Source organism: Saccostrea cucullata, unplaced genomic scaffold, assembly GCF_032062105.1.
Source record: "Saccostrea cucullata isolate Sc308-1 unplaced genomic scaffold, CSIRO_AGI_Scuc_v1 ctg6045, whole genome shotgun sequence".
NCBI lineage: Eukaryota > Metazoa > Mollusca > Bivalvia > Ostreida > Ostreidae > Saccostrea > Saccostrea cuccullata.
This window is the reverse complement of record NW_026928991.1, coordinates 5,067-18,109: the sequence shown is the minus strand read 5'-3', so window position 1 is coordinate 18,109 and position 13,043 is coordinate 5,067. Positions and strand designations below refer to the sequence as shown.

Here is a 13,043-nt window from a genome sequence, read left to right as displayed (position 1 = left end):
CTTAACAACTGTTTGATAATAATACTAATTACTTTAAGTCACATTGCTTATGTTTACATTTTGTTCTTATTGCACTAAAGGTGGCCGGACATTCCCCTTAACATATTATCCTGAAAAAAGTAAAATGTAGAGAATTACAGATAACCGGAAATTGGAAGATGTCCGTTTTGTTATCATTTTGTTTATTATAACAGGTAATCGAAAGGCTACGCTTCCATGGTTTGACCGCACGGTTTTTCTATGTCAAGAACAAGTTGGCGTCCTTTAAAAAAAAGGACTGCAATACGTGGACCATATGTATGCGTTTCTAATCAAAGCTCTTTTTAAAAAATTATAGGTTTATTAAACATTCATGTAGGTTCATTTTCTACAATGATCTGCCTACTTTGACTAATATTACTTACCTCCGAGTGGCCTAAAGTTTTGTCATTAAAAAATCGGGCTATTTTGATACATGTAACCCATAAAGGCTGGGGCTTGAACTTTGTTCTAGGAAGAAATCTATCATTGGAAAAATAGATCTGATGGTACACGTGTAGCACAGCTCTGTAGTACTCAGATTTCTTTCCAGGTTCCCCCTCTCCCCCACCTGGAAATCCGTTTCTACAGGCCTGTATCAAGCTATATTTGGTTTGCTATATATCAAATTATTTTGCCAGCCTTGAAGCCACTAATGCCGGTGAAGACTTGTTCTATCTTTTAAAACCTAGAACTAGTCGTTGAATGAAGTTTTTAATTCAAGTTGTTAAGCTATCTATAGACGGTATGTTCTTCCTACTTTTCAAAATTATGTTTAGTTTGTATATAAAATATAAGAGAGAAATTCGGATCCGCCAATAAACATATAAATACGATATGCAGATTTCTAAACGAGATTTGCCAATAAATGGCATATTCTAATTCGAAGAGGGCGAATTATTCCTCGGGGCAAGTTGTCTTAAGCACGAACTCTAACATTCTAGCGCATGCGTAGCCTGTCGTGTGCCCATGATATCCGCTTTAACTTGCTAAACGCTTTTCTGTGGCTCCTCGCATTAAACAAAGATCCAAATGTTGATTTATTGATAAACTAGGACTTTCTTTTAAAAAGAGGAATTTTAAATGAGTTATTTTGAACATAATCAACATCGATTACACAAATATTGTTAGAGCCCTCGTAGCGAGGCTTTATTTTCTTTTTACAATCGAAGGTTTCTCAAACTTTTGTTAGTATTTTATTTTTATTACAACAGGTAATCGAAAGGCACAGCTTCCATTATTTGACAGCACTTGTTTTTTTTTCTATGTCAAGAATAAACAAAGATCCAAATGTTGACTTATTGAAAAAACCAGGACTTACTTTTTGAAAATGGGATTTCACATGTGTTATTTTGAACACTTTACATCTATAGATTACACAATTATTGCTAGAGCCCTAGAAATGAGGTTTTTTTTTCTTTTAACCTATTAAGGTTTTAACTGCAGTTCAGAGCACCCTGCTTTTTAGTAATTCGTTAATAATCTTTCATTGAAACTAAAAGATAATAAACCAGATATTAAATATTATCATATTTTATATCAATCTTTGAAATTGACAAATGAGCGACGTTGTTGGATAAAGCTTACAAAGACAGGTCACAGTCTTTTTAACTTTACACAACAAAATGTAGTAAGTCTCCTTGTAAGGTTTTCTTCGGTTTTCACCGGTAATTAATTTGTATAGCGGTACATAATTTTTCTTAAGTTTACGCTATGCGATGAGTAAACTTTGCACAACTATGATTCCCTTTCATAAGACCTATTTCTTGAGACTTTGAAACCGGAATTTTACTTACTTTCTTAAAGACATGCTAAAACTATTAAATTTGATTAATTATTACTAAACATATTTTAATATTGGTCATATCTCACTTTTTAAGTTAAAGGTCATAGGATATATGATCTGAGAATTTTAATCTCAGAAAATTAAGACTTTCCACTTTCATTTATTCACAGTGTAAACTTTTCTCATGGATCACTTTCCAAAAATTACACACTTTACTTTGCATCTGTTCAACGGACATTTCACAAAGACATTGGAAAGTTTAAAAATTGTTCATTTGCTTCCGAAATAAATACAAACGTATATTAGGAGTTATGAGGAAAGTTGATTATTTTGACAGAATCAGGACTCAATTGCAAGAGAAGAAGAGCAGCGACATAACAGTACATTTAAAATTTAATAAGTAAAGTTCTTCTTGAACATGGAATGAGATAAATAATGAGAATGAGATAAATAATGACTATTGAAGGTCACAGAATCGTTGTCAAAATGAATTTACGCTGAATATGTCGGATATTCACACTCTTTCGTTTCAAAACCAAACATTGTGTCTTCTATTTTAACGTAGGTGTATAGTAGAGGATGAGTGAAAAGGATATTCTTATCATTTGAACTTTTGATAAAAATCCTAAATGTATATATTTGATTTACTGTCTTATATACATGTACTGGGTAATACGATATTTAAACAAGCTGTGTTTTTTAAAACATTAATGCCCTTTTGCGAAACGTTTTCAAATTCAAGTCAAACTCCAAGGTCAAGAGATAAGGGAATTTGACTTGTATAAAAGAAAGAATTTTCTACGTTAAATATATCTGTGAAATATAAAATATGTTTGAAACAATTCATCCCGTTTAAAATGATTTAGAAATACACTGTATTTATCTAATTTCTTACGTAATATTAAATTTATTATATCAATGTTCATGACGCCATCATCTTTACAGCATAGATAATTCTTTATTGTGTGATAAGTAATATAGATACCCTTTTTCCTGTTTCTTTTTTTTTTGTATCAACACATGTGTTTTAAAACATAATTGTATTATAATTAAAAGAATGCTTTATCTATTTCAATTGTTTGCAAATAAAGAAAATATGAAATGCGAGATAAATCAGAAGATATAGAAATTATTTTAAAAAAGACATGCCTAATACTTTTTTAACCTTCTACCACATATTCTTACATGATTTTTTTTTAAAGTGAAGGTGTAGTTTTCCTCTTATAAAACCTTTTTCTGACAGCAGAATGCCTGTTACTAAACTTATTAGAATATATCAATAACTAAGGTACAACACTCTTTGGCATAGTTATGCTCTGTAGTAGCTCTTTAGATAAAGTTCATATTATAAGGTGTAAACGAGGACAACATTGCATAAAAAAAATTAAAAGTAAGGTTCAATTCTCTCTACTTATGCAGCACTATACCTTAATCACCTGCATACAGAGTTTATATCTCGCTGTTGATTTGATCTGCAAGAGCATGATCTACGTATGAAAATTTCTAAAAGGTAAGTTATTGATGAACAAGTTGAGCAAACTATGGAGATAACGAACAGTGTTCAAAATCTAAAGTCCTTAAAACAATACAAAATAGGAGCAAAGCAAACAGGGACCTCCAAAACGTCAGAGGTGGGATCATGTGCCAAGAAGGAGTGAGCATCCGATTCGGTCACATCCACCGTGTGCCCTTTCTCATGATCTGGAAATAAAGAGAAATTTGTCGTCAATTCAGTGTATAAATAATTGACTTACAATTAGTATGAAAAACATCAGTCAAGATTTAGCTCAATGATAAATTGTTTTTGCTAATAAATTGATGATCATTGTATCGACCATGGAACTTACGAAATGATGACTTTAAACAAGATTGCTGATATCCTTGTTTCATCAACTGGGTTGCAAAGTATTAGCCTCGTTTTAGAAATTGTTCATAAGTAGAGCATACTCTTGCGTATCGAATCAACTGAGATAGATAAATTCCGTTTTCAGGTGATAAAGGTATATTGTTGCAATTTTGTAATGGATGTTGACGATAGAAAAGTTAAAGTCGTAATGTTTACCATTGAATTTGGTTGTAAGATTACCATTAATGTCTTTTTCAAGTAAAGTATCCAAATAGGAAACAGATGTGTCAGACTCTGTGATATCGTTTATCTCAAGCTCACCAGGATATATCATTTCGATATATAGCTAATAAGTCGTCGATATTATACAATTATAGCCTTTTATTGAGTTCAATCCCGCGATATATAGACCTTAGAGAAAGCACATCGAGGTCGATATGCTTTCTCTAAGGTCTATATATCGAGGGATGTACCGAATAAAAAGGCTACAATTGTTATATTATTTTTTATCAGTTAATAAATGTCTTAAAATCCTTCTTTATAATACTCAGTACCTTCTCATACAAGGCATTGTTATGTCATTGCATTATGATGTCACAGTAATGAAATTTTTAAAATAGAAACATTCAGTCTGTAACACTTTTTTTATTCTTGATCAAGTGATCCAGTTTGAGCCAATCAGATGGTTGGAACAATAAAAAAAAAATAAATCTTACTAAGATTCTGCTTTTTATGAATACAAAAATAGCTCCGCTAATAACAGACGCAATTGTAACCCATGGGAATTCCAACAGACTGCTGAACACCTGGTCTCCAAAACGATATAGATATTGTCCATCAGAAACTCAGCATCTTTTTTATGTTAATTTCATGTTTAACAATGTAGGAAATTGTTCATACGTAGATCTGCTCTTCCTTATCGAATCAACTGAAAAATATAAGTTTATCATACAGGAGAGAAAGGTATATTGCTGCATAAAAAAGGTGAAGGGGGATAGGTATTACCGACTTTGAAATCAAAATCAAAGCTTTAAAAGCATCATGGGTTACTAAACTTGTTCAACAAAACAAGGATTCAAACAAATTGTTAAGTGCTTGTTTAGACATAAAAATCAAATGTCTCCCACTGTTTTATAAAGAAGTAATATGTGCATTCAATGAATGTAAACAAAGTAATCAGGAAAAATTACAACTACAGAATATATGGTTTAACAAAAACATAACTTACAAAGAAAAACCTCTCTATCTTTCAAACTGGATCAAAAGTGGTTTTAAATATGTTAATGATCTCTTTAATGAACAAGGGTTTAAAACAATAAATGAAATTAAAGAAAAATTAATATGTTCCCAAAACTACCTTTGTGAGTATATGATTGTGAAAAGTGCATTTAAAAAACATATTTCAAAAATAAACCTACAATGTAAAGCAAATAAATGTAATCCACAGCTTTGCTTCAACTTTCAAGGACATTTTGAACCAAGTTGAGGGCAAAAATCTAAATTCTTCTACAATATTCTGTTAAACAAAGCATCCAAAAAACCTTTAATGGAAAGATTTTGGGCTGAGAAATTTAACATTGACGATTTCCACTTATGGGAAAACATTCACATAGAAAAAGTCAAAGAAATATTTGATAAGAATGTGTCAGAGTTTAATTTTAAATTAATGCATAACTTACTGGGCTGTAATAAGTATGTTAGTAAATGGAAAAAAGACTTAAGTATAAACTGTTAAATTTGTAATGTAGAGGAGGACATTAAGCACCTTATTTGTGATTGTTGTATAGTAAAACCAATTTGCAGTAAAATAATATTGCTTTTAAACATAGATGTGTCATGGAAAGTTATTGTCATTACTATAATAAAAAATACTTTCATTTTAAACAATACATTGTCCTTCATTGCCTACAAAATATATAAAAATATAAAATGAAATGTATACTTTTAAATGAGAGTGTGACTAATCAGAGTTTATTGAATTTCTTTGAAAAATTCACTTACTCAGTTCTATTTCATAACAAAATTATCAAAAACAATTGTATATGATTTCGATATTATCAGAGAATTGTCAGAAAAATTATGAAATTATATACATTTTGTATTATAGATTGATCCAAAGGTGACCTGGCCTTTGGGGTATACTTTCGTAGGGGGTAATGTGGACTCTTGTGCGTTGGTGTCCCCCTACTATTTTTTATCTCTTATGAAATTGAATCTGTTTTTTTCTTAATGTTATTATAGGATTAAACGTTCTTTTTCAGAATTTATCGATGTGTAAACTCTGCTTTTTACCTACAACTGAATAAAAGTGCGAAGCACTTTTATGTAAAGTTTGTGAGTAAAAAGGCAGAGTTTACACATCAATAAATTCTGAAAAAAGAACGTTTAATTCTTATAATTCCAATTACGATTTTTTTTTTAATTATTAAAATTATTTCCCTTTGAGGCCGCCATACAATCCGTTATTTTGTACGGCGTAGGAATTCTCTATGCTGCAAAGAAACGTATACAAGATGAATATCGATAAAATCCAACTTAAATTGTCAAAACAATCAATAAATAAACTTATAAAAACTCATTGAATGTTGTTTAAGTCAACAAATATCGTAAATTCGCGTGTTCTCCAGAATAATTCGTCCTTGACCATGGACATGTTGACATTAACAACAACGTCATAATGAAAGTTGCAGACCGACGACGTCCTCGATTTGCTCTGGTTTGTTCAAAGATTTTGGGAGAATATGGGATCTGTAGGATGTAAACACATGAATTTGATGCTAAAAAGGCAAGAGTCTGAGGTATGTTTCTTTTCCCAATCACAACCAACTGAGCTGATATCGAACGTCTAGAAAATGACAGCATGGTCAGCGATTTTTTAAAATTCACACTCGTGATCCGACAGTGACAAAACATTCCCGTCTGTCGGTCCTGTTTATCTCCTTTTCATCCATTCATTCAATCATTCATTCATTTTTTTATTTCAAGTTCCTTGTAATCATTATTTAGCTAAAACGGATTAGAAGTATCTAGCTGTTTTCATTGTTTTTACAACAGTCAAGAAAGTAGTTCTGATTGAAGAATTCATCGATGTGTAAACTTTTTCTTGAATTTGTTTTCGTCCAATCAAAACACAGGAAATCAATAAATAAAATTAAGATTGGAATTATATGTACATGAAAATGTTATATAATGTACGTGGAATATTATATTATCTATCTATATAACTGTATTTTTTCCAACGGTTCTATGGTCCAATGGTTTTATTTTATCGAAGTGTAAATATCTAAATATACATCTATATCAATTATTAAATGTGCTGATTCTGATTCTCATGATTCTTTCTATCTGATCCAGGGAGCTCCTGGCACCCCAGGTGAAAATATATTTAGGAGGGCCTCCGTGGAGGTATTACCTCCACTTTTTTTGTTATTATATTATTGAAATAAAATTGATTTTAAAAAAAAAGGTAAAGTGACGATAGAAAAGTCATCACGTTTATCATACAGCCTTGTTGTTAGATACTAGTAATCATTAACACCTTTTTTAAGTAAATAAAAGTTCACTGGGATATATTACGGAAGCCCAATAGTGCAAACCAAAAATAAAGAAAAACAAAATCATTAATTGAAGAAAAACGAAATTTTCAAATGGAAAACTGAATTAAAATACGAAATTTATAGATGTGCATGATAAGGGCCTGAACCTATGTCATTAGTCTACAAAGTGCCCGTGTCATAAAGCATCACTTAGTAACTCTTTACACCTGAATATTGTTTCGACATAACAAACGTCTGGGGGAAATCAAAAATTAAAGAAGAAACAATTATCAAAATGACAAATGTAGAAAAAAATATGTACACCAGCCTAGCTGCAGAACTGTTGCTCTCCAAAAAAAAAATATATTAACAGACCGGATGTTACAGTGCCACCCATTGAAAAAACTGTACATTTATTATGCACAAAAAAGTGAGCTGTTTCTTGATTTTTTTTCATGTTTTTAAAAAAATACCCTCAAAATATTAATAACCGTGTGTTCCTAACATGTTATTTCACTGTTTCTACAACAAAACATTCCTTATGAGTGTTGTTAATAGCCCTTCTGGGCCTGAAATTGAGATCATTGAAAATTTCGTCTACTTTTTCTGCCATTTTGGTTTGCAAGATAATTCGGTCCAACTTCTTACTCACGCGTAGAAATATACATGGAAAAACGTGCGTTAACGTGACGTCACAATGAGAATGCAGCGACGTTAATAAAATGCAACAAAATAGGCCAGCGAGAAATTCAAATATTAGGTACATTTTAGTTGCTTGCAGACATGTAAAATGTAAATATAAGGAATGTTTTTCAGTTTTGTGTGAATTATTGGTGTGTGAATCACAGACTTGCACGTAGGCTTATTGTTCATGAAGCGCTAGCGCGCTTCATGAAATATGCCTACGTGACAAGTCTGTGTGATTCACACACCAATAACTCACAGAAAACTGAAAAACATTCCTTAAATATTAATACTATTTTCGTGTATACTCACGCGTAGAAATATACACATAGAAACGTGCGATAAAGGGACGTCGCAATAAGGCCTCAGAGACGTTAGTAACTATAAAACGATATAGGGCAGGGAGGGCAGAGAGAAAGTCAATCACTAAGTTTATTTCTGATGCTTTTTAGACATGGAAAATGTCTTTCCATTAGGTTCCAATTTTTGTTCAGATTTCATAATTTCTGCTCACATTATTGTCTTTGTCCGATACAGAGTCTCTGTCTCCCAAATACTGCCTGTACCACCTGCACACACATTCAAGACCTACTTGTGACTTATTTTTTTTTATTCCCTTGACATTTTTATATTTAATTCAAGATTTCACAATTTTGCATTTATATCTACCTTGTCATCGTTTTCAATGAGGATAACCTATCTTCTCTCGAATTGATTTGTTTTCAACCAAGCAAAATGTTAAGCTATAATTTGGAATATGAATCGATGTTACAGTTCTTAATTTCAACGTCCAGGATTTTTTTTCGTTTTTGCTCCATTTTGAAGAGAATGTGATTACATGTAATATTTAGTGTATATATAGTGTATTGTTTGAAATAACTATAATTTCACCTGCGCCACAATCCTATTCTTGCATTTTTATTTCTGGATAAGTTTGAAATGAAGCAATTTATTTTTGAAAATTGACAGATATCATTTGAATTTACTTTTAAAATATGTTTATCAAGTTTGGATGACATAGAACGGTTAAAAAAAAGATGACAGAAGTCCTATAGATTAACTTTCTGAACAACCCTCGTAAAAATCTTAACCACTTTTTCAACAGTTTATAGCATCTATATCACGTATTACAATTTATAAATCAATTCCTAGAAAAAAATATCTAGAATTTTTAATAAGGAATTCGTAAATTTTCACATCTTGTGATTAGTACTATAGTAATTTTATTAGAAATTAACGTTGAGTTTTTCTACTTAAAATCTATAATACAAAGGTCCCATGTCAATATATGTCAGAGACGATCGAAGAAGTCTTCTCAGAGCTAAGTACCATGCAAGTTAAAATGTTGACACTTAATTTTAAAGCAGGTGAAGATTTTACATGAGTAAAAATGGAAAATTAAACATCATTCACTCATCCAACCAAGAGGATCCAACAGCAGCGATAAAATAGATGACGTAAATTCCTTTTATTTTATTATATAATACTAAAGAGTTACAAATACTGCATACAAATTTGAGTACACTGTAGTAAAAGTACCATATTCTTAAATAATAAATCAAAGAACATTCATTGAATCACTGTGACAAAATACCCTGCATCTTGAGAAAGTCTGGATTATAATTTTAACAATCAAGAGGTTCATGAGCCATAATGTTCACCTGAATCAATATAGCTCTGCTGTTCTGCAACGAGCATTTTTATACCCTCCGCTTTAAAAGTGGAGAAGGCAGCTATAGTAATCAGTATGTCCATTCATCCGTCCGTCTGTCTGTTCTAGCTTCAGGGTACCCATCTCTTATTCGCAACTCCACCTTGAGAAAAATTACTGGATGAAATTTAATGAATTTTTACAGAATCTTTATTACATATTGGCACTGTGCAACTCCTATTTTACTATTTAATCTGACACATATTTTGGGGTCCCCCAGTCCCAACGCCTATATACAGGATTATTCTCTTGTGATCTCAACCTCACTAGGATAAATTACTCTATGACGAGACGGCATCGTTTTCTCTTTGTCCGACAATGCGGGTATTTTTAATATAAAATAATCATTGGTTATATCGGTTTTATCTGAAAATACGAATTTTTTTCCGGTCAAAACTTTCTTCTACCTCTTCAAGGAGAGACGCACAGAAAATACAATGACCAGTTTTATGTGATGTCAGCCGGACAGTTACAACATGCAAAAGAAAAGTCGATATATACAATTTGTGAGGTACGAACAGATAATTGAACAATTGTTTTTGTCCGTGTTGCTGTCCATGTCATTGTCCATGTCGCTGCTCATATTACTGTCCGTGTCACTGTCAATATCTATCTTTTCTTCTTTTACATTAAAAATTGTGGCAGTGTTTTCTACTTTTTCTACGAAAGATTTCTTTTTAGAAATTGAATAGAATGTCGAATATATCATAGCACAAAAAAAACAGAAACATGATTTACATGATCTAGATTTTAGAAGAGATTCGCATTCTGTAGGATTTGGACATACTTCGTCATGGCTTTTTTTAACATCATTTGCTGCACCAAAATTATCAACTGAAATGTAATTTAAAATCTCATTGTGTTTCATATATACTCTAGAGGTATAGGTTTTTACAAAAAATACTTCCATTAACCGAGGAGGCCCAAATAAAAACAGTAATGCAAAAAAAGTAGAAATGTCTGGCAAAGTTCCATCGTAATTCAAATATCCTACCTTACTCATTGTATCAAATGCAATAACAAAAAACAATGATGTCAGTAAAATTTTAACTACAAGAGAAAACAATTCATTTCTTAACGGAAAAAAATCATCCACTATGCGTTGGAAATCTTTAACTTTTATCATATTTCTCCCCGTCATTTCCAAAATATCTTTAATAATTCTTTGTAAAGCTGTAAAAGTAGTAAACATGACGACCTAAGTAGCCCGTCAAGCTTGTTATGAAAAAAAGACATCGGCGTGAGTTAATTTGTGCAAAGTTAAATGTGGGATGGCTATAAAGACCGTAGTAGTTATTAAAAATTGTAGAAGATAACTCATTGAATGCAAAATAAAATCAGCTCCATACATATGGGAAAGGATGACATAAGCCAGAGTATACAAGTGGCTGAAAAATTCAAAAAATCCCATCCAGATGCTGTCAGAGCATGCTTTCTTCTTTGCAAACTTATGTAGACACCCAGGATCATCAGTTTCACAATCACAGCAAAAGATTGTACAGATTGTACAAAATGATTCCTGCTCATTCTCTCCCTCTTCTTCATACAAGTGATTACGAGTATTTCTACAGATCAGACAACTATATTTGAATATGTAGCAAGATCCGAATTTCAACATGTAGAAATAAAGGTCGACACAATTGGACAGAAAGTACTTAAAATTACAAGAAAAACATTAAATGGGAATTGAATTAAGGATATAAACAATAGAATACCTCTCATTAATTTTGACTTTGGGCGAAAACTTTTAATCAATAAAATCTTACACCAAAATTGATAAGATAGTATCAGAGAAAATTTGCTCATCTTATAAAAAGATTGGTGTTTATTCTTAAAATAACCTTTAGGGAAGAGAGATGCAAGCAAAGGCATAGCACGAAGAAATGATCCTTTTTTTAGTATGTTACTAAAATCGATTAAAAAGAAAAATCGTCAAATGTGCCATTCACATTCAGAATCATACTCAGATATATATGTTGAAAATTCCAAATACCAAAAAGCACAGCATAACGAAATCTTATAGTTGATTCTGGCAATTCCCATACGAATTCTGTTTTAGTTAAATCTTCTTCCTTAAATTGATATGAATCTTCAAAGTATGTTAAGTGTTGAAAATGAAGAATAACATTAGATGACCTTAAAACACAATTACAATCCACGTACACAAGCCAAGTAAAAATATATAAAAGAATGGTAAAAACAAAAAGTACAAATAATATGTGAATCACGGATCCACATTGTGTCCCCCCTTGAAAAAAAAAGATTTAAAAGGAATCTTTGATGACTGTAGGGCGAATCTGATACATAATAATTTCGAATGGCATTCTTTACTTCTCCCTGCGGAGCTGAAAAATGCATAACCATAGGAAAGTACAAATATACAATTATTACAATTGCAATGATGACGTGGCTGATAGAAGATTTATGCATTATCACTGACGCAGATGGATCTCCTTTATCGAAGCAGAGGAAATCATATCCTATTGATACAGCCGAATAATTACTCAGATAATTTTCCCAGTAGCTATCCTCAATTATTGAGTAACACACGCTTCCATCTGTCGAGTTCGTCATTGTTATTGTGCTGATGTGGTTCAGAAATGAGTCTTGTAATTCGCAGTGCAGTTCTCGATATCACTAACATTAGCAAGTATATTGATTGCCGAGATATTGATACCGAGAAGTCCGAAACTGAAAACGTTTACATCTTCAGAATAGGTCAGAAAATTCCGATACTCATTGCGTATCCATAGCCATTTTTCTTGATTCCATTTCTTGTCAAATTTGATGACTGAACCATTTGGCATGCCTGGGAGTTCAGATAGATTGCCGTAACCCCTTACTTTCTAACGTTTTGAAGGTTTGTTTTCTTCGCCTCTTCTGGAAAGAAGACAACACAGGAATCGTTTGGAGCTGCAGATAATAACACGAACTTTAGCAGCATGTATACCAGCACACAGCTGATTGTAGACCGACACCTAAAATATAATAGTTAAATTCAAAAGAAATTAATTTAAAACTCAATTTAAATTGAATAACTTTGTTTGGGTAGTTTACACTTTATAAATAAAAAAAAAGGTTTATAAAATGCGCAAACTGCTGTAACCCAGATTCCAATTTTACAATGAGGGCCTGATCCGTGCAAGTGAAAATTTTAGCGAGACGCAAATTTAGCGATTTGTCCTTAAACTGGTAATTTATTTTTAGCAAAATATTATATAGGTGATTTTAAAATGCATATTAAAGAAGCTATTACAAATACAACACAATTTATTTTTAGCAGCGATATTCAACTTTAGCGATATTGGTTTTGTCGCTAAGTAATGCCAAAGAGAGAGAATACAATCCTCCGCTAAAGATTCTACTTATACGGTGATGATTATACCTCCTTTGTTATGCATGTACCTTCATTTATTAAGTGCACAAAGTAAGGCAATTTCTCCTTAAAATTGCACATTTTAT

The 13,043-nt window shown here is 31.7% G+C and overlaps 1 protein-coding gene across 1 annotated transcript; it reads right to left on the bottom strand.

Annotated features, from left to right (window-relative positions):
• Positions 1-11,192: 11,192 nt before the first annotated feature.
• Positions 11,193-12,388, bottom strand: LOC134279526 (uncharacterized). The gene is made up of 3 exons (XM_062761936.1): positions 12,259-12,388; positions 11,913-12,061; positions 11,193-11,312 (listed from the first exon to the last, which is right to left on the bottom strand). Exons 1-3 carry the CDS (start codon positions 12,386-12,388, stop codon positions 11,193-11,195), a joined length of 399 nt encoding a protein of 132 aa, XP_062617920.1.
• Positions 12,389-13,043: the final 655 nt, after the last annotated feature.